The sequence below is a fragment of the Agelaius tricolor genome, unplaced genomic scaffold, assembly GCF_023055355.1.
Source record: "Agelaius tricolor isolate 1412-34295 unplaced genomic scaffold, bAgeTri1.0.p SCAF_31, whole genome shotgun sequence".
NCBI classification, from domain to species: Eukaryota; Metazoa; Chordata; class Aves; order Passeriformes; family Icteridae; genus Agelaius; species Agelaius tricolor.
The window spans coordinates 4065922-4093463 of NW_027269291.1; the positions used below are offsets into that span (position 1 = coordinate 4065922).

Below are 27542 nucleotides of genomic sequence, written 5' to 3' on the forward strand. Positions count from 1 at the left end.
GTGCTCTTTTCTCTGGGTCACCTTCCTTCACCCTGCAGAGGCTGGGCATACCCAGGGATTGGACATACCCAACTTCTCAGGGCAGGGATTGTCACTCATGATTTGCACATTTTTCAGATGCCCCAGTTCCCGTGGTTCCTAATTCCCTTTCAGAGGCTTTACCAGTCATTGGCCCAGGGCAGGACTGTGGGATGTGACACACCTCGGGCACCAGGCAGAGTGTGCTGCACGTAGGACAAAAAGGGGATTGATTGATGGATGGATTGATTGATTGACTGGGGAGGAGGAGGAGGAAGAGAGATGCATAACTGGCACCATCACCCTGGATCACCACCAATAAATACCCCCTGGGAGGCCAAGTGCTGCAGAGGGGTGACTTCACAGCCCTCAGCTGAGTGCCTATGGCTCAAACACTGTCACTGCAGCAGTTCCAGGTGACCTGGAACAGCAAGGTTAAAACCTGGTTAAAATGCACCTGGAGTCCAAACTACAGATCTGGGAGGTGATGGACAAGAGCTCCCTTTGTAAACTGGTATTTCTGAGGCACATTTCTTGAGCCAAAATGAGATTATTCAGCAGTGTGTGGGTGAGGTGGCAGCAGAAAGGGTTCAGCCAGCTCCCACTGGCAATCCCCACTGCCAGAGTCCTTCTGCCCTGGTGCAGGAGCACAGCTGGCCCTGCCACACCTGGGCCAGTCTCTGGTTGTTGCCCTTAATTCTCTTTTCTGCAGGATGCAGGGCACGAGCCCTCAGTGTCCCAACGTCACCACCCCAGTGCATCTCCAGGAGTGCACCTGAGCGATGCAGAAGGAGGATCTTCCCACACAGGTGAGTACAAGTTTGAATTGGAGGGACATCTGTGGCTGCATCAGGGTTTCTGCTGTCCTCACATCCCCTCTGCTCTCTGTCCCTCCTTCCTGACCCCATACCTGACAAAAAACCTCTGGATTTCCCTGCTCATGCAGGGGCTCTCTCCAGGCTGGAGCATCTCAATGCTGAGGGTGGAGCATCTCAACCCAAGGCTGGAGCATCTCAACCCAAGGTTGGACCATCTCAATGCCGAGGTTGGAGCATGTCACACCGAGGTTGAAGCATCTCAATGCCAAGGTTGGAGCATCTCAACACTGAGGTTGGAGCATGTCACACCAAGTTTGGAGCATGTCACACCAAGGTTGGAGCATCTGAATGCCCAGTTTGGAGCATCTCAACACTGAGGTTGGAGCATCTCAACCTGAGGCTGGACCATCTCAATGCTGAGGTTGGAGCATCTCAACACCAAGGCTGGAGCATCTCAACGCCAAGGCTGGAGCATCTCAACGCCAAGGCTGGAGCATCTCAACCTGAGGCTGGAGCATCTCAACGCCAAGGTTGGAGTAGCACAGCACTCATTTGGTGCTCGCCTTTGCCCTGACCCCACAGCAGAGAGCCATGTCCCTGTCCCCCTGCTGCTCTCCTGGACTCGCCTCGCCCCTCGGGGCTGTCCCTACTGCTTGCAGCTGTAGACCACCTCCTCCTGCATGCACTGCTGGCACTCCACGTAGCAGCACCACTGCACCTGGCAGTGGCACGAGAAGGTGACCAGGCGGCTCTGGGTGTTGTAGCCCCGGCCGCAGCACATGCTGTCGCAGTTGCCCTCGCGGGAGCAGGTCCTGCCCGCGGTGCCCAGGGAGTATTTGCTGGGCCTGCAGAAGCTGGGCGAGTCCTCCACGTAGACCAGGTCGGTGGGGCGCGGCAGGGCGGGCTGCTTGCCCGAGTGGCCGTGTCTGTGTGGCCCCGCCAGCTCCGAGTGTCCCACGGCGTCGTTGGTGGTGCTGAAGACCTTGACGGCGTCGTCGTAGCGCAGCTTCAGGAGCCGCCCGATCTCGTGGAAAGGTGAGAGCTGCTTCCAGCACGTCCGCACTGCGCACGAGCCCGACACGCCGTGGCACTTGCAGGTGGTTTTGAGGCCGTTCTTCACCGCCTGGTGAGGAAGAAGAGTGGTGGTTATTACCTGCCAGGGCCTAGTTCTGGTAGAGGGAACGGCTCAGGTCACAGACAGCTGCAAGCACTGCAGTTTTATTGGCATTGTTTCTAGGCTACGGAGGAAAAAATGTTAATAATAGTTTTAAAAATGCAAAACTAAAAAAAACCACCAAACAAAAAAAAAAAAAAAAACAACAACCCAAAAACCCAAAAAAAACCTCCACCAAAACAAACAAAAAACCAAAACTAAAAAAAAAACCAAAACAAAACAAAAACCCCCAAAAACAAAAAATAAAAAAACCAAACAAACAAACAAAACAAAAAAAAACACAAAAAAAAGAACCCAAGACAATAAAAAACCACACCACAGCAGAGGAAAAGCTACAGAATTGACAGGTGAGACAAAGAGTGGTAGCCTGAGGACAACCAGCTGAACACCAAATAAGTTCTTATTAATTCTACTTGGCGCAGTAGGAGTAGTCAATCATAAAACTGAGTATCTCCAACATAGTGGGTTCCTTTAGGTGTATTCAAATGAAGACAGTGCTCTAATTAAACAATCAGTTTGACTCAGTAAATGGAAGACAATGATGAGTCAGTAAAACTGAATAAAACTGAGTCAGTAAAACTGAGTATCTCCGACATTGTAGATTCCTTTAGGTGTATTCAAATGAAGACAGTGCTCTAATTAAACAATCAATTTGACTCAGTAAATGGATGACAATGATGTGTCAGTAGCCTGTAACCTACAGGTCAAAATGCTCAATCTGATGATCTCCCTGACCCAAACCTGTGATGGGACTCATTCCATAGCAAGTCACCAGCAGACTCATAATTGATCTCAAGAGTTTCAGTCTTTAATCTGCTTTGCACATGCCACCAGCTCTAAGCTCCAGCTGTTATCAGAGCCCACTGTGGCCCTGGCATAACCCCTGGAGTCATCCAGCTGTGGAGTTTCACAGCTGTCACCGTGCTGTAACTCCCTGTCACCCACCCTGGGACCACTAGAGGACACAGGATGTTCCTCTGCCACTCAATATGCACCTCCTCACCCAAGAGCCCAGGAGACTTCCCAGGGACTCTCAGCTGAAGGCCCAGGGCACACAGGCGACCAGGTCTGTTTCTGTCTGTGAGCAGGGCAGTGAAAATCCTTCTCACACCCAGGATGGGTCAGAAGACTTGCACTGAAAAGTCCCAAACTTCATCCCAAGCCCACCAAGGCGCAGCTCCTACCTTGATGCCCACATTGGTGTTGTGGATGTCCACCTTGGCCCGCAGGTCTTTGCCGATCCTCTTCTGGCCCAGGAACTTTTTCAGGAACTTGGTGCTGTACTTGAGGTTGTCCCCGCAGACGCCCCACTGCCAGGCCTTGCGGTTCTCCAGGCCCGGGGAGTCGTCGCAGGTGCAGCGCTCCATGCGCCCCGCGCTGCAGGCCCGCGCCAGCGAGTGCGTCAGCGCCGCCGAGGACACGGCGTACAGGAAGGCCGTCTCCTTAAAACCTGCCGGGGACAAGGGTTGCTGGTTGTGGTAAATAGGTATGATTCGTGCTGACAAAACTGACAACGGTAATCAATACCAATGCAGTAATTAATATTTGGAAATTATTAAACAGTTAAAAGGTGTAATGCTGTAGCAGACTCTGTGGAGCTTAGGAGAGCTCCATGGAGGATTGAGACTTAACAGCAGGAACTGCTGAGTCATGATGAGACAGCAAAATAAGCTCCTGTCTTCTTCTACCCGTCACCCCAATGCTTATCTCTGTAACCTCATAGGTCGCTTTTCCCTAACCCTTACCATTGGACAGGTTTGGATCCCCCTATACCCTATAAAAAGGGGCTGGTTTAGCCTGTTCAACAGAAGAAGAGCTGTCGCTGGAACCCTTCGCAGACTCCTCAATAAAAACATCGCTGTGGAACGCCAGGACCTCTCCTTCTCCTCTCTCGCCTCTGCTTCTGCCTCAGCCAAAGGCGCCCTAGCAAGGCAGCAAAGAGCTGAAATCCTGAGAGAGCTGAGAATCACTAAAGAGCTGAAATCACTGAGCTTGCTCAGGGCAGCCTGCGGCGGCTGCGAGCTGACTGGGTATGCGGGCACTCTGTCTCCCACAGGGACTGAGCTATCCGGACTGTCCTGCATCGCTTGGTGATAAGGCCAGGATCGGGGCTTTATCATATAATGCCAAGAAAGAAAGGGAGAGGAGGGGTTCCACTCCCCCCCCTCTTTTCCTGCAGATGTTCAAGGCAGGAAAAAGCAAGAGATAACAGTTACTAAAAATTAACAGAAAGAAGGGAAAATCTGGTTGGGTCCCAGGAAAATGCCAGTTATAAGAGATTTATTGCTTTGATGCTTAAATATAATATTATGTTAGTCTTAGCTTACATTGTACTGGCTTGGTGTGCATGTGTAACCCAAGGGTGAGTTGAAGGACACTGAAGAAGAGGAGAGCCTTCATCAAAAACAACCCCCAAAGACTTGTGTGACCACCAAAATGAGTGGTGGAGCGTGCACGGTAAAGGTGGTGATGAGGGCGGAGGTGGAAGTGTGATGAATCGAAAATGGGAGGAGATGGCATTGACACAGGGCATAAAAGGGGGGAATCTTCACTTGGCAAGCTCGTACATGAGGTGGCAGGGGACCAGAGCCCTGCACTCTGTACCCCATGGTTATCTTTTGCTTATGTGCTATACTTGGAACCAAATCATCCCTTATTTTAATCAAATTATATTGTCAATATTTCAAGTGTATCCGATTTTATATATTTTCTAAACTATTCAATTAAAATTGCTGCTACCTCTAATATATGTTTGGGTTTTTTTTAATGATGGGATAATTGGGCAAACATAACACTGGTGATGTCATGGTTTGCCTCAGATACCCCGGGTTTCTCCCTGATAATTCCCTGCCAGGTGTGTCAGGCATCTCTTCTTCCCCTTCCCCTGCCCTCTGCTGAGCACTGTCAATTTTGGCATTCCAGAAAGGCATGGAGTGATTGGGCAGATTCAAAAGATGCCTCCTACCCCTGTGGGGACATTGGGACATCCAGGTGACTGTAAAGGTGTGTTCTGAATCTCTTCTCCTCCCCAGAGCAGGATTCCCAGCTTGGCTACAATCCCTGAGGTCATGGTGTGACTATGACATTTTAACCAGGAAGCAAAGTACAGTGGCTGAATGAAAATTTCATGTAGAGACATGAGATCAGACAGGAATAGGAATATTGATCCCACGAGTTTCACAGAAGTTTCAGAAACTCTGATTGACACAAACCTGACCCAAATGCCAAAATATTTTTATTTATTTATATTCACCTCCTCTCTTTTTCAGCCCTGGGGAAAACCTTAATATTTTCTCTAGAGTTCATTTGCAGGGAAAAAAAAAAACATTAATGGGAAATTGTTTAGCAAGTCTAAAATTTAGGAATTAGTGCAAGAAAGAGAGATACAGGTGACTGATCAATAGCTCTGAGTGCACGAATGGATAAGATCAGCCAAAATAGAAAAAATTTGATTTATGGAAGATAGAACACTTATACATTGCATGGAAGAAAACACAATGAAGCAAACAAATATTCCACATGGGAAAATTCCAAATTCCCTTCCACATCAGAAGGGAAATCTGTTTTCCCCAATAATGGAAGAGAGAGAGAGACAACCACAGAGACTTGACCTAGACTTGCACTGAGCCCTGCCTGGAGCAAAGGTTGGAAGCCACCTCTAGAATTCACCAAGTGCAAACTCCAATCTCTCCATCATTCTGTTCCCTCAGAGAATTCCCATCCTGCTGTAATAGTGGATCAGAACACTGAGTGCTGAAATCTGAGTGATGTCCACTGTAATCATGAGCAACACAGCAGGACAAAGAGTTCTCCTGGTGATTGCCAGCAAAAAGAATGAAAAATGTGGCTAATCATGAATGTAATGGAGAGGCTTCATTAGCAACTTCAATAGACTTCAGAGGAGCTCTTTGGAATTGCAGAATTTTAGATAAAGATCTACCAACAGCATGGATATATGGGGAGAATTGGGGAAATCTGGAGGAGACAAGGAGATCAACCAACAATCTGCTTCCGGCCTCAACATTTTGGTTGCCATAACCCCTGGGGCAATAATTTGCAATTAATCTTGCTGGTTGATGATCCTCTACAAAATTTCTCAGGGTACTCTAAAGATAATGAAAGAATGTCACCAAATCCACCAAAAGTTTTGTAACAGCTGGAATGGGACGTGGTCAATGCAGGCTGTGGACGGCAGCACGATGCTCACACATTTTCAAACAGTGCCTGACCCTCTCCAAAGGAGCTAAGAGAGGATAACTGATACCTGAGATCCTAAATCTGCCAAATCATTCCAAATGCTTACCAGATTCCCAACACCCTCTCTGACACGCTGATCCCAGAGGTGAGGAGAGCATTCCAGAGGCCCTTTCCCATGCCATGAGGAGCCAGCAGGCCCCACAGCCCCTGCTAAATCTGACTCTGTGGATCACCACACTGCTCCTGCTATTTCAGATGCTTTGGTTTCCCCATGTTTTCCTGGCCAGTTTTCAGCCCACTGGAAATCAGAGGCCATTGCTGTGGTCAGGCCACTGCAGACAGCAGCAACTGCAGATACCCAGCAGACTTTGAAACATCTCCTTTCTCCTTCAAACAAAGCTTCAACATCTCCAGGCTGCCAAATACTTGTCTGAAAAGTCTAAGATGGCTCCTTCCTCTCTGTCATGAGGAGCCAATCACCATTTAATTGTTAATTCACAAAACTAATGAGGGAAGTAAAAGCTGTCCTTCAGCAGAGCAGCTGCTGGAGCTGGATTTTCAGGAGGACAGCCCACAAATGGCAGCAATCAGCTCCAAGGAGCACAACTGGGGATCTGAACAGAGGCTGCTCCTGCTATCTCTCCTCCCACAGTGACAACAGAGCTCCTGTCACCATAGACAGTGGGGCCCAGAGCCAATTCTGGGCTCTCAGAGCTTGGGTTGGGGATGGGTCACTGCCCTGACCCCACTGAGTCAGGGACAGAATGGAACCTGAAACTCTCAGTGAAGGGGCAACACCTGGCTGCAGATGTCTCTGCTGGGCAGTTTGGCTGCAAGCATCCAGCACAGAGATGGATTTCAGGAGGCTGCAGCAGAGCAGCTCCTTCTGGTAGGACCTTCCATGTGTCCAAGCCTTGCCCTGAGCTCTCCAGAAGGATTTCTTAGCTCTGCAGCCTATAAATACAGAAGGACTTCTGCTGCAATGCATTGTTGTGTGCTGTGGTGTGCTCCAGACCACAGGGAAAATTTGTAATGGGAGGAGTCTTGCTGTGGGATGACTCTGACAAAGGAAAGATGCTCAGGGCCAGAGTTTTCAATGCTGCAATGAAGGAGTTTGAGTGTTTCAGAGCAGGTGGAGGAGGCATCTCTCTTAAAACAACAGCAAAACTAAAAAAAAAGATATAGAAATATAGAAAGATTTAGGATGGAAGGACTTTTGAGGTCTTCAGAACAACCTCCTGCTCAAAGCAGGGCTGGCTCCAATGCCAGCTGCTCAGGGCTTTTTTGCTCAGAAGAATTTTTTTTTCTCCAAATCTCCCATCATGGAAATTCTGTGTCTGTGAGTCACCACTCCTCTGCTGCACCACCCCTGGATTCCTCATGACAACAGGGAAACCACTGCTGGAAGGTCAGAGTCCCACCAGCAGGAGGCAAAGGAGTGGATTAAGGGATGGAAGGATTGCAGAGCACTCATTTCTCAGCAAGGATTTTGTGAGTGGCTGGCTCTGACCTCTGTGCTAAAGGTATTTATTTCCCCAGATCACTGAGTTGTTTGAGGAAAAATCCTGCTTCACCTGACTCCCAGCAGCCCTTAATGGCACACCCAGGACACCAGAAGGGCATCACTGCTTTCCATGTTTTTATAAAAACACCAACTGCCCCTGTGTAACAAGGTGGCTTGAAATCATTTCACTCTTTCCATGGATCTTTAAAGGAGTGGAGAAGGAATGCAGGAGGATTTTGCATGGATCACTGAGGAGTAAGAGGTGTCATAAGTGCCACAGAAAGGTTGCAGACAATGCAAAAGGAGTTTTCCAGTTGTACCCAGAGAACTATCAAGAGCAACAAATGGTGCAGACTGGTAAAATAAATCTGGCATTTCAAGAGCCATAAAACCCTTGGCTTATTTTCTGTTGGTTTGGGTTTTGGCATCTCTAGAAGCAGGAAAAGCACTGATGATCCACATCAGTCACAGGAGTTTGTCAGTTGGGATTGCAAACTGAATGTGGCTTCTCACCTGGCCCATCTCACTGGGAAGGACCTTTTCCACTCTCTTGCACTCTTAGGACCATTTAGGACTGCTAAAAATCTGTATTTTTCTTCATGGTTTCTCTAGGACCATGGAGTTATCAAATAATTTAAACATTTTTAAAATGCCTCATCACTACCTGGGTGACAGGGGAGAGTTGCACGATCAACAATCTCCAAGAAAGCTGCAACAAATGTCACAAACAGATCAAAAGTGGCAGCTGAAAGCCATGTTCATGTTCTTTAGGAAAGAAACAAGCCCCTTTGCAAGCTAAAGGAAAAATGAGAGCTAATAATTGCTCCCAGCTAAGTGTCCTGTCACACAGGGGCTGCACACAGCATACCTGGCTGTATTAAATCATCATTTGATCCTTAGGATTGTGTAATAAAAGTTTTCAAACACTTATCCCCATCTGCCAAAACAGGTTTGAAATTACAGGTGATATTTTATTTTGTCAGTCAGGAGCCCATGGAAATGTTAAGGCATGTCACTGCCAGATAATTAAATGTTTTCCAGCTATTTGAAGATGAGGATTATTCAATTGTCATTTTCAAGTTCTTTGAGGTTGATGAAGGTGCAGATGTGAGAAAGACACTCAAAATTATCATGAACAGCTCCTTCCACTGCTTGCTAAAAAATTCTTGCAACGAAGAAAATCTGATCTTGTATGTGCTGACTTAATAAAATATTAAGTTGATATTTAATGTAATAAAAATTGATATTTTTAAAAGGAAACATTAAAAAGTTTCGATCCCAATGTTAATTAAAATTAGCATTGATTTTCATCAAAATTAATATTGGCTTCTTCAGGTCCTTTTTAAAAACATTAAGTGCTCAAAGGACTGAAACTCAATAAATCTGAAGGCTGAAGCTTAGTAAGTGCTAATAGAAGTTATTGAAGGGCTGAAGGTCTGTAACAGTCAGGCTCTGGTTGGATCAGGACAGGTCTGGCAAACTCTATATGCATTCTCTGGGAATTTTTATAAAGAGATCATTTCAGTGTCCATCTTCATTGTATTTTTCTCAAGCATTGGAAGCATTTATTATGTTCCCTTCTACCTCACATCCAGACCTTACAGGACAATTCCTTCATCTGAAGTATTTTGGGAAACAAAAACCCAGCGGGTCTTCTGTCCACTTTGCCCAAATTTCTCCACATTTATGTAAAAGAGTCTTAGGAGAGATTTGTCAACATGCACTGAGATGCCTGCATGCAGATAACGAGCTTTTTCAAACAGTAAACAGGTTTAAATTTTGTATTTGAGAATAACAGAGGTTTACATACATGAATATCCAAGGCACTAAAGGGATTTTTTTTCTTTAACTGACCCTGTGGTAGAAGAGGTTTTACAGCAACTTCTGTGAGCCAGAGAGGAGGTTGAGAAGAGGATCCACGATTACCTGTGAAAGAATTTCCTACCAAGGTTGTTGACCAAGAAAGAAAGAAGGAGAAATAAGAGAAACCTGCAACTGCCCATTCCAATGAGCACTTTGTCTGAATAAAGTGAGTAAAGTGTAAACTTGAGTTTTCTAAGAATGTATAAAAAGCATGCATGCCATAATAAAAACAATTTGGAGCCTTCTGAAAATGGAGTGTGGCTTTGTGTTGTCTCCATCTCTACCACGACATCGTGTCAGATTTACTTTGGGACACCCTGGGGGCTGCAGCCAGAGTTTCCCTGGACACCAATGGTGGAAGAGGTTTTACAGTGACTTCTGTGAGCCAGAGAGAAGTTTGATGAGAGGATCCATGTTTACCCCTGAAAGAATTTCCTACCAAGGTCCTTGACACAGAAACCAAGAAAGAAAGAAGGAGAAATAAGAGAAACTTCAACTCCCTATTCCAATGAGGACGTTGTTTGTCTGAGTAAAGTGAGTAAAGTGTAAACTTTTGAGCTTTGTAAGAATGTATAAAAAGCATGCAGTTTGCAAAACCAGTTTGAACAGTTATGAGCTTTCTAAGAATGGAGTGTGGCTTTGTGTTGTCTCCATCTCTACCACGACATCGTGTCAGATTTAATCTGGGACGCCTCAGGGGCTGCAGCCAGAGTTTCCCTGCACACCAACTGTGGAAGAGGTTTTACATTGATTCCTGTGAGCCAGAGAGAAGTTTGAGAAGAGGATCCATGTTTACCCCTGAAAGAATTTCCTACCAAGCTTGCCGACATAGAAACCAAGAAAGAAATAAAGATAAATAGGAGAAACTTCAACTCCCTATTCCAATCAGCCATTTGTTTGAGTACAGTGAGTAAAGTGTAAATTTATGAGCTTTGTAAGAATGTATAAAAAGCATGCAGTTTGCAAAACCAGTTTGAAGCCTTCTGAAAATGGAGCGTGTGGCTTTGTGTTGTCTCCATCTCTACCACGACATCATGTGAGATGTAATTTGGGACACTCCAGAGTTTCCCTGGACACCAACAGTGGAAGAGGTTTTACAGCAACTTCTGTGAGCCAGAGAGAAGTTGGAGGAGAGGATCCATGTTTACCCCTGAAAGCATTTCCTACCAAGGCCCTTGCCAGAGAAACCAAGAAAGAAAGAAGGAAAAATAAGAGAAACTTGCAACTACCTATTCCAATCAGCACTTGGTTTGTCTCTGGTGACCAATGGGTAAAGTATAAACTTTTGAGCTTTGTAAGAATGTATAAAAAGCATGCAGTTTGCAAAACCAGTTTGAACAGTTATGAGCTTTCTAAGAATGTATAAAAATCATGCAGTTTGCAAAAACAATTTGAATCCTCCTGAAAATGGAGTGTGGCTTTGTGTTGTCTCCATCTCTACCACAACATCGTGTCAGATTTAATCTGGGACGCCTCAGGGGCTGCAGCCAGAGTTTCCCTGGACACCAATGGTGGAAGAGGTTTTACAGCGACTTCTGTGAGCCAGAGGATCCATGTAGAAAGAATTTTCTACCAAGGTCGTTGACCAAGAAAGAAAGAAGGAGAAATAAGAGAAACTTCAACTGCCTATTCCAATGAGGACATTGTTTGTCTGAGTAAAGTGAGTAAAGTGAAAATGGAGTGTGTTGCTTTGTGTTGTCTCCTTCTCAACCACGGACAGATTTCATTTGGGACACCCCGGGTGCTGCAGCCAGAGTTTCCCTGCACACCAACTACCTTGTACCTCTCTTGAGCAGGCTGGGCCGTCCCTCCAGGCTGCAGTTCCAGCGCTCGCTGCGGAACTGGAACTGGCACTCGAGGACGCCCAGGCGGATGGCGTCGCGCAGCGTCTCCGCCAGCCCCGGCTCCCTCCGGCACAGCCGCCTCTGCTTGCGGGACAGCTGGAGCAGCTCACACTGCTTCACGTGGCCCTGGCCTGGGCCAGAGCCCCCTGGGGCACCCAGGGATGGGAACTGGGTCAGGGCTTCCTTCCCGGTCAGGCTGGAGGGAAAGAAGCGGGAGAGGAGGTGAGTTAGGGAGGCCATCGCTGGGAGTGATGCCCTAGAACAGAGACTGGGCAGAGCTAAAGAATAAAGCAGGGATTTATTAAAAGGCCTCAATGGGTCCTGGACAGAGCTAAAGAATAAAGTAGGGATTTATTAAAATGCCTCAATAAATCCACCTTGGGAAGCACAAGAGCCCAGCCAGGGCTACACCAAAGATGAACCAAAATGGTCACAGAGTTAGGGAGGACATCGCTGGGAGTGACCCTGAGAAGGCTGGGCTAGAACAGAGACTGGACAGAGCTCAAGAATAAAGCAGGGATTTATTAGGAGGCCTCAATAAACCCACCCTGGGCAGCACAAGAGCCCAGCCAGGGCTACACCCCAGGTGAACCCAAATGGTCACAAAACGAAACCAAGATGAACCCAAATGGTCACAAAATGCCCCACTGGCCATGGGGTCTCTCACTTTTATAAGCTCTGCTCTATTCACATATTGGAGTTAATTGTCCAATTAGAGCTCCAGCCTATTACTGTTACTGTCATATTTTATGAAAAATCCCTTTGCCAGGATTTTTCTCCTGAGAAGCTGAGAAACTTCAAAAAAGAATTAACATTTGTATTAATTATCCGTTATATTATATTATGTTATGTTATGTTATGTTATATTATATTAATTATCTGATTGCTTAAAATGCAGTCTAGAGGTTGCTTACCAAGAGGTGCATCTTTGATTGGTTCCATGTGAATTGTTTTTAATTAATGGCCTATCACAGCCAGCTGTGTCAGACTCTCTGAGTCTGTCACGGGTTTTTATTATTCATTCTTGTCTCGCCTTCTGATGTCTCCTTTCTCTTTCTTTTGTATAGTTTTAGAATATAATATAATACAATATAATGTAATGTAATGTAATGTAATGTAATGTAATGTAATATAATATAATATAATATAATATAATATAATATAATATAATATAATATAATATATCAACTTTCTAAAAACTTGGGGGTCAATTCTCGTCTCTCACCTCATCCTAAAACCCACAACAAGACCACAACAATTAATAACCACAAAGTCCCATCTTTGTTTTTCTCTCTCCAGCCCACGGTGTTTGTGCTCTTGGGCCTGAGATTTGGATCATTTGTCCTTGGTCCCCAGCTGGAGCAGGAATTGTTTTGTCTCCCTCCTCTGTGATCAGAGCTCACCATCCCCTGATGTGAACCCAGACCCACCCACTAAAGCAGCACAGAACCTGAAAAATACAAAAACCAAAACCTGAGGCATCAGAATCATTCAGGGTGAAGTTGGGCAGGAGCTCTGAGCCACCCTGAGGTGCCCCTGCCCATGGCACTGGACTGGACTGGGTGGCCTTTAAAGGTCCAACCCACACCAGTTTGGGATTCTGTGATGATTCTAAGATCACCATCATGGAAAAGGTGAAGAAGGGAAGGATATTCAGGAGGCTGCAGGTTGGGGCATTTTACCAGCTCAGAAGATTAATCAATACAGATTGAGTAGATCTGGTATCCCATTCCTATCACACACCAGGGCAAAGTCCCAGACTGATGCCATGGGGAGGAGGAGAAGCCCATGTGTGCTGTCACCAGCAGCCCCATGGGAAGGAGTCACTGCCCACACAAAGCAAGGACAGATGAAATTGCCTGCTTGGACATCTACAGCTGACAGATTTCCAAAAAACTTGTGTAAGACAGGCTGGATACCTTCCACAATTCCCACCAGGAGAGGAAGGGATAGCAGGAGAACACAGGGCTGTGGAAGCAGGACTGGCCTCCAAGTGAGTAAAGATTATTCTGATCTCTAAAACAGAAGAAACAGGGGGAATTGTGATCATTTATTAATTTTTAGATTTAAAAGAAATGAGGCTGTATTTCAACTTGCAGCCCTCCTCAGTGCAGGGCACAAGGGATGCTGAAGTATTCCATGTATTCATACCAAGTCCTAAAGGGACCAGTGAACACAAAGACACTTTGGCACAGGAAATTCAGGATGTGCACACTGCCAGAAGCTGGAAAACATTCTGAGGGAGCATCTCAGTCTGCCACCCTGCTTCTGTTCATGCCTTTGTCCTCACATTTTCCTTCACATTGGTGAATGTGGTGAAGCCACCTCAACTTTTGGCCTGAGTTTTACAGTTCTGAGCAGGGATTATCCCAAGGATGTCCCCACCAGTGGGATTTGGGAGAAGGTGGCATTGCCAATTCTCCAGGCTGTGAAGGATGTTGGGTGCTGATATTTGTAAAAGAAAGGCACCATAAAAACCTTTGGAGAATTTGATTCCATTTCCAGAGCAAACCCAATAGTGCACAGCAAATACAACCTGGGACGACACACACAGAGATACTGAGTCTAATTCATCATTTTCACCATTCAAAGCAAAAGCTTCATGGGAAAACTACTTCCTAAAACTGGATCCAGCAACATTTTAAATTCTGAAGGAGGTAATGGAGCATCCTACACAGATAGTTGGTTGCACAGGCAAAGCTACTTATTTTTATTTTTATTCTTTTTTTTTTTTTTTTTTTTTTTTTTTTTTTTTTTTTTATTTAGCAGTAGTAGTATTTATTATTGGTGGTGGTGGTTTTTTATTATTATTGTTGTTGTTGTTGTTGTTGTTGAATTTCTGAAGCTGCAACACTTAGAGTAACTTGGTTTTTCTCTAAAAAAGGAGGTCAGAAATAACCAGATTGATAGAACACAGCTGATGAAATAAGCAGTAAATTGGTAAATCCAAGTGGCTAAAGCTACCCAGAACACACTTGTCTGTGACAGCCTCCCTTGTGCAAACTCTCACACTTGTCCCCTGAGGCAGGGCAATGTCAGCAGGAAATAATTATATGAATTATATCAATAATTGCATCGCTGTGTTGGAGGCTCCCAGCATCAGGAGTCTCACAGTCAGAGCACAGACACAGCTCCCAAAATTCATCTCTCACCCAAATTTCAGCTTAGACAAGCAGCAGAGGGATTCAATGAGGTGCCCAAGGCCATGCAGGTGGCAGGGGCACAGCTGGGAGCAGAAACCACTCTCAGAGCCAGGACAGCCCCAAAAATTGCCCAGAAATTGCTTTGCAGGCTCCCATCACAACTGTATTTCATCAGAGCAGAGCAAACACAGGATCTGATGGAGATCAGAGCATGCAAACATTTGTACAAGATTAAATATAAAATATGCAGATATTTGCAGTCAGGCAAACTGCACGGTTTTGGATGATTTAGAGTTTATTATCTACAGATCATACAGCAAAGAAAGTGAACTCTTTGAATTAATGCACACCTGCTTGCAATCTGAAAGAACAATAAGGATCTCCAACTTTATTTCTCTCTCCTTTTCTGTCTAAGCCCTTTGCTAAATTCATCTATTTCCTTTAATCTCCTTCCAGCCACATTCCAGCTTCTTAAGAGACTTTTAATGAGAGCCTGTTCCTGTGCAATGCCCAATGTCCTCTGGATCTGAAAGGTCTTAAAAACCAGTAAAAATATGCCTTTCCTACCTCTCCCAAGTAAAGAGAGAATCAAAGCAGCCCACAACAGGACTCCATATCTGATTTCAGGGGCCTTTCATGTTCCACAGGAATATCTGCACCCCACAGAGAGCTGCAAGAAGATTTCAGGAAGGGCTGAGAGAATGTGGGGCAGGACAGATGGAACCAAGGACTGTGCAGGGCACAGAGGTGCCCAGCTCTGTCCAAAAACAGAGTTTTCATCCTTTCAGAAACAGCACAATTTAATGCTCCCCATCTTTCCCCAGAGAAAGGATGGGTTGTGAGTGTTGCACTGTTGTGACAAATCAGGATGGTTCCTCTGCTTTGCACCCCTACTGCCTGCAAAGGAGGTGGAAGAAATCCCCAGAGCATCCAAACCATAAATCTCCATAATCAATATTGAGATTTAACAGCTGATATCAAAGCTCTTTCCTTTCCTCCCTCAGAGTTGTCATCCCAGCCCCTCAGGTATCTCTGTACCTGTTATCCTCCAGGTTTGCCATCAAGTTTCTGCTCCTCACAATGAGAAAAGGCTGGAATTAAAACCCTCAGATGAGTTCACATGATGCTGTGCATCAGAATCCTTTGAGATGGATTGTTTGCTGCAAGCCCTCCCTGGGAGCAGTAACAGATGATGTGTCCAGGCCCAGACTCATTTTTAAAAAAGATTTCTCCTGAAATTCCACAGAGAACAGGATATCAAATTCCTGCAATCAGAAGAGCTGCCAGTCTGGGAGGAGAGCAGTGACCAGGGCAGGGCTCTCCACCCTCAGCTGCTCTGGGCATCCTTGGTTTGACTCCTTCCATGAAGGAAAATGAAATATTTCCATGTGGATCCCAATTCCAGGCCAGTTCCTGTTGAGGTGTTTGTTGCCAATCCCTCAATTTCTGGAACTCAGGCTGGGCCTGTTGGGGGAGACCCTCCTGGGGTGGTTTTGTGTCAGGAAAGAGAGACCCACTGGATTTTTTCAGTCTTCAGGTTCTTGTTTATTATTATCTTATCTAAAGTTTTGCACACTGTCCATACCAAGCTCAGTGCACTGGAAAAGCACCACAAAAATGGCCACAATCTCTTGTTCCAAGGTCTTTTAAAGCTAAATTGTCCAATTAAGAGCTGACACCTCGATTATTTTCCCTTTTAACCCAATAACTGATCCCAATGTGGATTTTTCTGCCCAATTACAAAATGCCACCCAAACCCAGGAAGAAGAAGGAAGAAGAAGCATGAAGAAGAAACCCAGGACAACACCCTGTGCCCTCCATCTTGCTTCCATCCACAGCACACTAAAAATCCCAAAACCTCAATTTCTTACCAAGTGATGCACCTACACTGCTCCCTATAATCTATTCCACACTTTTGTGGATTCCAGTCTATCTTTTTTACCCTCTAACAGCCCCAAAAAATCCTTCCAGCAAGAAATGAGCAAAAACTGTGCCACTGCCTTTGATGGAGCATGACCAGCCCTAAATCCAGAGGGCAGGGGTGGGGCTGAGCCAGGAGGAGCTGTGGGCCCACCCAGCCCATCCTGTGGGATCCCAGGCACCTCTGCAGCCCCCACAGGGATTTCAGGGTGAGCTCTAAAGAAATCTGCCCATGGAGCAGTGGCCCATGGGTGAGACATGTCCCAACCTGCTCCCCTGGAGAAGGCTTTGATCAGTTTTGGTGCTTCCACCTTCCCACCAAACCTCCTGCCTGGGCTGGGTCTGCTCTGGATTCTGCCCTGGGAGAAGCTCTTTGCCCTCCAGCACATCCCAAATGCCTTTTCACCTTGTGAAACGTGAACAAGGAGGAAAGAGGAGGATTTTAGAGCTTTTAATGAGGTCTGGAGACATTCCCAGCACCTGAGGAGCTGAACATCCTGAGAGGAAAAGCACGGAAAGGAGGGAATGCTTTACAGGAGGGTGGGGGAGGATTGAAGCAAAGGCGGAAGCAAAACCAGCTCAAAGGGAGTGAGGAGGTGAGGACAGTGAACACTCCTGGATTCCTGCATCCAGAGAGCCCAACACAACCCCAGCAACAGCCAGGCCACGTTTCACACACAGCTTTTCTCTCCCTCTCCTCAAAGCAGGGTTGAATTTCCCCCCTGTGACCCAGCACCAGGAGTTCAGGACCTGCTCAAGCACAGACCCCAGTGAGCCAAAGCTGCAGGCACTGGGAATGGGCTCAGAGCTCTGCCCACAGCTGCTGTCATTTAAAAAACATCCCCCTTTGTCCTAAAAACATAACACAAAAATTGCTTCCTACTGCCAGAGGGCAGGGCTGGATGGGATATTGGGAATTGGGAATTGTTCCCTGGGAGGGTGGGCAGGCCCTGGCACAGGGTGCCCAGAGCAGCTGGGGCTGCCCCTGCATCCCTGGCAGTGCCCAAGGCCAGGCTGGACACTGGGACACCCTGGGACAGTGGGAGGTGTCCCTGCCATGGCAGGGGTGGCACCTTAAGGTCTCTTCTAACCCAGCCCATTCTGGGTTTCTCTGGATTTCTCCATTGTAACGCTGCGTTCACTCTGGCAAAACTTTGTTTTCTGTATTTAAAGGTGAGCTCCATCTTTGGAACATTTTTGCTGCACCATCCCACACACTTCATGCTTTACCTTTGCTCTGATGGAATCAAACTTGGCATTTCCTTCACCCTTTGAACCAGCAGTGTTCACCTTTGCCACATCCCCAGCAGAACGGGCTCAGCTCCTGTCTCTGCACGTTGCCACCCAAAAGCCTCCCTCATTTGTCCTTAAATCTTTGCAGGTTTTCTCCATTAAGTGTTTGGAAAGCCAATATTTGACCCATGTGCCTCAGTCTCTCCTTTTTGGCTGAACTCAGAAGCAGATCACTGACCCAGGGTCCCCTCCAGATCAGTAAAAATTTAGGTGTGAGATTGGTTTTCTCCCAAACCAAGCCACATCAAACATCCCCTTCTAAAATATTCAAGTTCCTCTCGAGTCTATCAGCTCAATTTTCTATCTGAAAGCACCCATGTATCACACTGCTCATCACCACCAAACTCACTGAGTTCTTAGTTTTGGGTTTCTTCTTTTAATTTTCAGATGAAGAAGTGAGAATACACAGGATACACCTGTGCCAGACCCCTCAAGGGGAAAAACCCACGTTGAAAATTGACCCTACAGCCTCAGATCCTGAGCTGTGCATGGCCAAGAGGCAGCACACACAGATCTCATGTGCTTGTACCAAATAAAAATTTAAAAAGCACATTTAAAATAAAATAAAAAATCATTTAAAAATTAAATTAAAAAAAATTAAAACCAAATAAAGCACACAATTCTGCGTGCCTGTACACACAGAAAGCTGCTTGTACCAAATAAATTATTGACACAGAGCAAAGGATCACCCAGGCTGCTTTAACAGAGTCCAGCTTGAGCAGTGGTCAGTGACAGCTCTGTGCTGTTATCTGCACAAATTCATTCACTTCCCTGTGCCTGGAAAGCCAAACTCTCCTTGCAGCCCAACTGTGGGTTCTGATTGTGACAGCATGAATTAAAACATCTGTATTGTCTCACATGGCCTTCACATGAGACTGAAAACGGAATAAAAGTTTTTAAAGTTTTAAAAAGCTTTAAAAATTTAAATTTTTCAAAGTTTTTAAAAATTTTTCCTCTCAGTTGTCCCATCTCTGGGTCAGAAAAGGGATTAATCCAACACCCACCCCCTCAGGGAGTGAGTGAGTGCTGACACTGAGGGAGAAAGGGGAGCCCCCTCCAGCAGATGCTTCCATGTGAATTAGGCTGAATGATACAATTAATACATTTAAAATCCAGATTATTTTATGCAGCAGGAATGAAATGCCAGTCGTGTCCCAGGTGAGAAGTGCCAAGCCAGCAGACACTTCCCAGCATGTGGAGCAGGACCCTCCACGTGTGCAAGGCAGTGCAGAGCAGCCCTGAGTGCTGCAACCACTGAATCACAAATTCTGTTCTGCCCTCACTGATGTGTGCCCCAACACCTGAGTCTGGAAACCCTGCCTGAGGAGCAGCTCACACAGAAAACAGGACAAAAACCCCCAGAAAACCCTGCATGGGGAATTCTGCCTGTTACAAACCCATCTCTGCCTTTATCCCAAGTCAATTAAAATGTGTGGGGAGGACACAAACCCGGGGACCCCTGTGCCCCCTGTGCCCCTGTATCCTCTGTGTGTCCCCTGTGTCCTTGTGCACCCTGTGTCCCTCTGTGCCCCCTGTGCCCCTGTCCCCCTGTGTGTCCCCCGTGTCCCTGTGTGCCCCCTGTGTCCCCTCTGTCCCTGTGTCCCCTCTGTCCCTGTGCCCTGTGCCTCCTGTGCCCCCTGTACCCCTCATGTCCCCCTGTGCCCCTGTGTCCCTGATGTCCCTGTGCCCCCTGTGTCCCCGCACGGTCCGGCGGTGCCAGCGCTGCCCGGGGGATGCTCCGGGGGCGCTGCAGGTGCGCGGCTCTACCGGGATCCTCCGGCAGGGACGGGGACGTGCCCGGGAACCGGGGCAGCCCCGCGGAGCCGCCGCGAGCCCTCCGCAGAGCATCCGCGGGAACGGCGCTGCCACAGCCCGAGCTGGCCATGGACACCCTGAGCTGGCCATGAACACCCCGAGCTGGCCATGGACACCCTGAGCTGTTCCTGAACACCCCGAGCTGGCCATGGACACCCCGAGCTGCCCCAGGACACCCCGAGCTGGCCATGGACACCCTGAGCCGTTCCTGAACACCCCGAGCTGGCCATGGACACCCCGAGCTGCCCCAGGACATTCCGAGCTGTCCCAGGGACACCCCAGACCTGTCCCACGGACACCCCGAGCTGCTCATGGACACCCCGAGTCGCCCCATGAACACCTCGACCTGTCCCTGGACACCCCGAGCTGCCCCAGCTCAACCTGAACTGTCCCAGGTGATCCCGAGCTGCTCCAGGGCACTCCGAGCTGCCCCAGCTCACCCCAACCTGCCCATGAACTCCCCGAGCTGCTCCAGCACACCCTGAGCTGCCCCTGGACACTCCGAGCTGCAACATGATCACTCCGGGCTGCTCCAGCTCACCCCGAACTGTCCCTGAACACCCCAAGCTGGCCATGGACACCCCGAGCTGCCCCAAGACACCCCGAACAACCCCATGGACACCCCGACCTGCCCCAGATACCCCGAGCTGTCTGTCCCATGGACACCACGACCTGTCCCACAGACACCTCGAGCTGCCCCGGGTCACCCCGAGCTGCCCCATGAACACCCCGAGCTGCTCCAGATCACCCCAAACTGTCCCAGCTCACCTCGAACTACCCCAGGGTGACCCCGATCTGCCCACGGACACCCCGAGCTGCCCCACGGACGCTCCGTCCCCCTCCCCGCGTTCCCCCGGTCCCCGCGGGCGGTGCTGACCCGAAGTAGGCGGCGGCGGGCGGCGGCGGCAGGAGGAGGAGGAGGAGGAGGATGCGGCAGGGCTTGGCGGAGCGCATGGTGCGGCGGTGCCGGTCCCAGCTCGCTGCCGGTCCCAGCTCGCTGCGGGCCGCCCGGCGCCGCGGCTCTTTAAGCGGGAGGCGGGGTTGGCCCCGTCCCGTCCCGTCCCGTCCCGTCCCGTCCCACCGCCGCCGGGAACCCCCGGGGCTCCCTGGGGACCCGCCGCCCCTCCGGCGCTTGGGACGCCGCGCTGGGTCCGTCCATCCCCGCGGGATCCCTCCATTCCCCTGGGATCCCTCCATTCCCCTGGGATCCCTCCATTCCCCTCGGGATCCCTCCATTCCCCTGGGATCCCTCCATTCCCCTCGGGATCCCTCCATTCCCCTCGGGATCCCTCCATTTCCCTGGGATCCCTCCATTCCCCTGGGATCCCTCCATTCCCCTGGGGATCCCTCCATTCCCCTGGGATCCCTCCATTCCCGCCGGGTCCCTCCATCCCCACGAAATTTCTCAAATCTGGCGGGATCCCTCCATTCCCCCATGATCCCTCCATCCCCGCCGGATCCCTCCATCTCCATGAGATCCATCCATTCCCTTGGGATCCCTCCATCCCCGCCGGGTCCCTCCATCCCCGCACAATTCCTCAGTCCTGGCGGGATCCTTTCATCCTCACTGGGTCTCTCCGTCCCCATGGGGTCCCTCCATCCCCCTGGGTTCTCTCCATCCCCATGGGATCCCTCCATCCCCCAGGATCCCTTTATCCTTGCTGGGTCTCTCCATCCCCACCAGGTCCCTCCAACCCCTCGGGATCCCTTTATCCTCGCTGGGTCTCTCCATCCCCCCCAGTTCTCTCCATTCCCCCAGGATCCCTCCATCCCTGTCACATCCCTCCATCCCCATGAGATCCATCCATTCCCCGGGATCCCTCCATCCCCCCAGAGTCCTTCCATCCCAGTGGGATCCCTCCATTCCCATGAGATCCATCCATTCCCCTGGGATCCCTGCATCCCCTCCAGGTCCCTCCATTCCCCCATGATCCCTCCATCCCCTCCAGGTCCCTCCATCCCCACACAGTTCCTCAATCCCAATGGGATCCCTTCATCCTCGCTGGGTCCCTCCATCCCCTGGGATCCCTCCATCCCCGCCAGGTCCCTCCATCCCTCTGGGACCCCTCCATCCCCGCCAGGTCCCTCCATCCCTCTGGGACCCCTCCATCCCCCGGGGCTCAGCTCCAGGCTCCAGGATGCCCGCAGTGCCCCATGGAAGGACAGCCGTGGGTGTGGCAGGGGAACTTCCCCTTTCCAAGGCTCAGCGCTGCCTTCGGGCATTTGTTAGGGCAGGGAAGAGGTGAAGAGGCACCTGCTGTGCCCGGGCACCCAGCAGCCCCCAGCACATCCCTCCTGTGCTCCATCTCACTGCTCTGCTGCTCATGGGGGTCGATCCCAACACGTCCCAGCTCCCACAGACACGTGTGACCAAACCTGCATTGCACAGGTGACAACTCCTGGAAATGCTGGGGGCAAGGAGACCCTTTGGAGGGCTCCAGAGAAACCTCCCATGGCAAGACAGGCAGCTGTCAAATCTAGACAAGGATGGCTGTGGCTTTGTCCAGCCATGTCCTGTAGACCCCCCACGGATCCCCACACCTCTCAGGGCACTCATCCTACAGATGCACAACCCTATAGGGAAAGGGAGTTTGACCCAGCCTGATCCCTCCGGGGAAGGGTTTAACACCCAGCCTGATCCCCCAAGGGAAGGGTTTAACACCCAGCCTGATCCCCCACGGGAAGGGTTTAACATCCAGCCTGATCCCTCCAGGGGAAGGGAGTTTACAATCCAGCCCAATTCCTCCAGGGAAAGGGGGTTTTACACCCAGCCTGATCCCTCAGGAGAAGGGTTTAACACCCAGCTTGATTCCCCCTGGGGAAGGGTTTAACACCCAGCCTGATCCCTCAGGGCAAAGGTTTAACACCCAGCCAATCCCTCCAGGGGAAGGGAGTTTAACATCCAGCCCAATTCCTCCAGGGAAAGGGGGTTTTACACCCAGCCTGATCCCTCCGGGGAAGTGTTTAACACCCAGCCTGATTCCCCCTGGGGAAGGGTTTAACACCCAGCCTGATCCCTCCAGGGGAAGGGTTTAACATCCAGCCTGATCCCCCAAGGGAAGGGTTTAACACCCAGCCTGATCCCTCAGGGGAAGAATTTAACACCCAGCCTGATCCCTCCAGGGGAAGGGAGTTTACAATCCAGCCCAATTCCTCCAGGGGAAGGGTTTAACACCCAGCTTGATTCCCCCAAATGAAGGGTTTAACATCCAGCCTGATCCCCCCAGGGGAAGGGGGTTTAACACCCAGCCTGATCCACCCAAGTGCAATGACACAAACCTTCACAGAAGAGCTCAGAAGCAAATTTCCAGACCTCCAAAAGTGCCCATTGGGATAAAGGTGCAATGCCTACCCTTGGAAACGCTCCCCCAAAATGCCAGCACTGTGGAGCTGCAGGTGTGGAAGGGTCTGGACAGGCACTTGAAACCAGCCAGGCAATAGGAGAGTGTAGGAAATGGATTTGTATTGTAATAAAGAAATAGTTGGCTTTTAATTGTGATGGTGTTAATTATAACATCTGTATTGTCTCACCCTTCCCATGAGACTGAAAATGGAATAAAAGTTTTTAAATGCTTCTCAGTTACCCCATCTCTAGACCAGAAAAATCCAACAGATGAGGAGGGCTCTGTGCCAAGCTGGAGGTGCCCTGGTGCCCATCCCAGCCTCCTCCTGACCCTGGTACCTGGGAGGTGCCTGGCACCAGCCTCTGTGTGAGAGGCTGACAAACCCAGCACATCCTGGGGCAAAGAATCCCATCAGGACCCTCAGGATGTGGAGGGACAGGACCTGTTCTCTGCTCCTGGGACAGTGCTGCTCTCCATCCTTTTTATTTCCCTTCTGGCCCACCTTTGAAACAACAGTTCAAAAATAATGCATCCTTCACTGAAATTAAAAGGGATTAAAGAAAATTAAAGACATGTTGCAAGATTTGATCAGCCTTGTCCAGCATTTATGAGCATCCTTAAAATAGGAGATCTGAGCAGACATCGCCTATCTGAACAAGTTTGTTTCAAGTTAAAGGTTGTTTATTAAATATTATTTATGCACTGTTAAATTTCAGAGGGAGAAATATTAAACCTATTCTATAAATAACCTAGAAACATGATATTTTTATATAATATTTCTAGGTTATTTATATAATAGGTTTAACATTAATTTTGGTGCCTATATTAAAAATATAATATAGGCACCAAAACTGGCTGAGCATCCCTGAGCCCTGTCCCTGCCTGGCTGGGCAGAGAGGAGCTGTCAAGGAGTGACAAATATAAATTTGTGATTTTGGGTGATTTTAGGAGAGAGCTTGAGGTGAGCAGGGACATCATCAGCAGTCACCATCACACACCAGTCCTGCTACAGGAGGAAGAGGAAGCTCTGCCCTCCTCCCCTGCTCTGTCCTGAGCTGGGCTGTGTCCCCTGGCCCTGGTGGCACAGGGGGTTGAGCAGTAGCAGATACCATGAAAAATGGGGTGAAGAAGGGCAGTGGGACTGTTTCAGCCCTTTCAGAGTTCCCCAACACCCAGGACTGTCCCAGGACCCTCCTGACTGCCCATGAACTGCTCAGCTGCAGCCTCATCTCAGCCTTGTTGCCCAAATATTCAAGGAGCAGCAAAGTTCCATTTCTGTGCCCCTCTGAAAAGCTTTTCTCCTCCCTGCTCTTGGCAGGGCTCATCAGGTGAGACACAGAGATTTGCTGATTTTGTCCCTCCTGCTCAGGGATATTTGCATAAAAAACCCTTTTTTGATGCTATTTTTCAAAGAATCAAGAATGGTTTGGGTTGGAAGGAACCTTAGAGCCCACCTCACTCACCCCCTGCCATGGCAGGGACACCTCCCACTAGCCCAGGTTGCTCCAAGCCCTGTCCAGCCTGGCCTTGGACACTTCCAGGGATGAGATATCCACATTTTCCAGCCAATTGTATAGGAATGGCTGGGAGAGGGAGTTGCTTTTGATAACCCTCTCATTTTTGACTCCTTGCTACCACAACCTTAGGAAGAGGATGCAAGACCCCAGAGAGGAGGAGGTGACAGGGAGGTGCCACCACCATCCAGCCCTCCCCTCTAATTCAGACACAGTTTCCTTTTGGCTTCTGTGCAGCACAGAGCTGGCAGCTCCCATCCCCAAGAGATGAGCAATATTTCACATTTCTGTCATGCTGGTAGAAGTTTGTCCATCCCAAGGGAGAGGTCAGATCTTCTGCAGGAATTCATGATCTCCTTCCCACCCCTGCCAGCAGCACTGCCTGGGCACAGCCTTTCACAGGACCTTTACAGCAAGAAAAACCAAAATTCAGGAGCAAGGCCTGAGGGATTCCCTGATATCCCAACAGCCTCAGAGTCTGGGGTGTGGCACGGCACTGCCACCCCAAACGTGGGCCGACAAAAAATCCACGAGCCTCCCCTGGAGGGAACCCCTCAGGCACCAACCTCCTTGTTAGGGTGAGAAAAAAGCTTCTCCCAGCATGCCTTGCTGTTGCATGCAGATGAGATTTATCCCATTGGTCCTTCCCCTTTGCTCCACCCCTCTGCCCTCACCCCATTGGCCCTGGTGTTTTGCCCTGCCCCTTGAGATCCCTGTATAAACCCCTGCTTTGCTCAGTGACTCTTTGTTCCTGGACTCTTTCAAGGAAGAAGCTCAATAAAGGCTCCCCTTGGAACCCCTCACTAAGATCCCAGATTCCAGAAGAGCTGGAATCAGCGGGATTGGGCACAGACATGCCTGTGCCCCCCAGGTGTCTTTTTCTAGAAGTTTCTTTGGGAAGGTCACGGTGCTCTGATACCCAAAGACTCCTCCTGAGGCATTTTTGGCCAGCTCATGGTCCTCTTGTTTGTGCTGAGCTCAGCCCTGTCCCAGCAGTGTGGGGACTCACCTGGACTGTGACTCCAGGCCCTGAGTGTGCCCAGGCTGGCAGAGATCCTTCCCATGCCTGCCAGGAATTACAGCCAGCCCCAGTAAAATTGAATTCATCCTTTGGGAGAGCCCAGCTGAGGAGCCCCAGCCCCTCTCCAGCCATCCCATCCCTCAGGACCTTTGGGTCCCTTCACCACAGCTCCCAGCACCTGCCCTGCATCTTCACTGGCAGTGAGGAGAACACAAAGGCAGATATTCCCTCTATTTTTTACCTGTTTTGGTCCTGTTCTCCTTGCTGACCACCCAGGAGGTTTGAGATGATCTGTTTATAGAAGGCTGTGCTTAATTAAGCCCTTGTTGTTAAATGGACACTCATTGTCCATAAGGAGGGGATGAATTAGCCCAGACACGAGACAGATCCCTCCTCCTGCCCCACTGTGCTGCATCACCCTGTGGTGCTGAGGAGGGAATCAACCCCCAGCTCCTTGCAGGGAATGTTCTGGAGCCCTGCAGCTTCACCAGAACTCAATGACCCCGTAACCTGGATTGGTTGGGGTTTTCCTCTTCTCATCCCAGGAGGAATTGCCAGGAGCAGCAGCTATTGCCTGTGCACAGCCTGATTTCATGGGGCTTTAATGGAGATCAGATCAGGCCCCCTGCCAGCTCCCACCTCAGCCAGGGGAGCAGGGGAAAGGGTGGAGAGCCACAGCAGCAGGATCAGAGCAAGATCAGAGATCTGGAGAAGGAGCTCCAGGGTTGGGATCCCTCAGGTTGGATGAGAGACAACAAATGCAGGAACAGAACTTGACCAGACCTCTCTGATACGGAGTGGACAGGAACATATAATTATTGTGACACTGAGTTAAGCCATTAAATGGCATTTAAAATAGCTTATTTAAAATAAAACAAGCCCTCCCCCTCACTGGATGCTGTCCCTCACATAGCCAGGACATTGTCACCAGGAGCTCTGGGACTGCAGGTGACACCAAGAGAAGCCAAATGTTCACATGCAGTTTAAGGAGAAACCTTGTAGATTTATGGAAGGAAAAACCCCCACTGTTACTAAAGCCATCAACACCACCTTGGGCTGGGGAAGTCCCTGAGCTGCAAATTCCTGCTGTCTGGGGAATTTTTCAGGAGAAGTCTCGTTACGTGCACATTCTGTTCCTGTGATTTTCTCAAGGAATCTGCTTTTGCACAGTGTTGCTGCTGGGCAGGAGCCAAATTTCAAAATCCAAACAGAAAATTGGGGAAATTGTGAAACAGATCAAAAGAAAAATCAAATTACAAAGGTGGCGGAAAATGAAAGCGGGGGGACATGTCATGGATCAGAAAAATGCAACCCTGGGGAAGATGAAAGGCAGAAGGGAACATGATGAGACTCCTTGGGAAAAGCCCAGTGCTCCCTGACAGCGTGACCTGGTGGGGATTTCCTGATGTAGCTTTGTCTGGAGATGGAGCAGGTCAGGGTTGGAGCCACGGTTCCCAGAGGGGTGGGAAGTGCCCCATGTTCCTCTTTGTCCCATGGAGAGCAGCTCAGCCAGGGCAGGAGACACTGCTACCACAGCAGGGTCCAACCTGCACTCAGTCAGAAATGGAAATCCTGGATTTCCAACTCCTTTTGGCAGGATATTCTGGTCTCAGGACATTCTGAGGTGAGCCATGGTGGTGTCTCTTGTCCTGATGAAAGGGGACCATGGCCTGTGTAGGGCCACAGGAAGGGTGGTGAGGCTGCAGCCTGGCAGTGAGGCATGAGCAGCTCCCTGCCCACAGCATGGGGCTGGAATTTGATGATCTTCAAGGCCCCCTTCAACCCAAACCATTCTCTGATCCTCTGAGGAGGACCCAAAATGAGGAGGAAGCGGAGCTGCATCTCTCAGTTGTGATCAGACAAGGGTTTAAACTAAAAGAGTACATTCAGATTAGATATGAAGAAAAAAATAAGGGTGGGCAGGCCCTGGCACTGGTTGGCCAGAGAAACTGTGGCTGCCCCTGGATCCCTGGAAGTGTCCAAGGCCAGGTCACACAAGTGTTGGAGCAGCCTGGTTTTGTTGGAGATGACCCTGCCCAATGCAATAGATGGTCTTTAAAGGCTCCTCCTTTAA

General features: G+C 49.2%; 1 protein-coding gene across 1 annotated transcript; it reads right to left on the reverse strand.

Annotated features, from left to right (window-relative positions):
* Positions 1-1482: 1482 nt before the first annotated feature.
* WNT9B (Wnt family member 9B) lies at positions 1483-20543 on the reverse strand. Its single transcript, XM_071450641.1, has 4 exons — positions 20467-20543; positions 11358-11614; positions 3195-3460; positions 1483-1959 (listed from the first exon to the last, which is right to left on the reverse strand). The coding sequence occupies exons 1-4, from the start codon at positions 20541-20543 to the stop codon at positions 1483-1485; spliced, it is 1077 nt and encodes a 358-aa protein (XP_071306742.1).
* Between the last annotated feature and the right edge of the window lie 6999 nt (positions 20544-27542).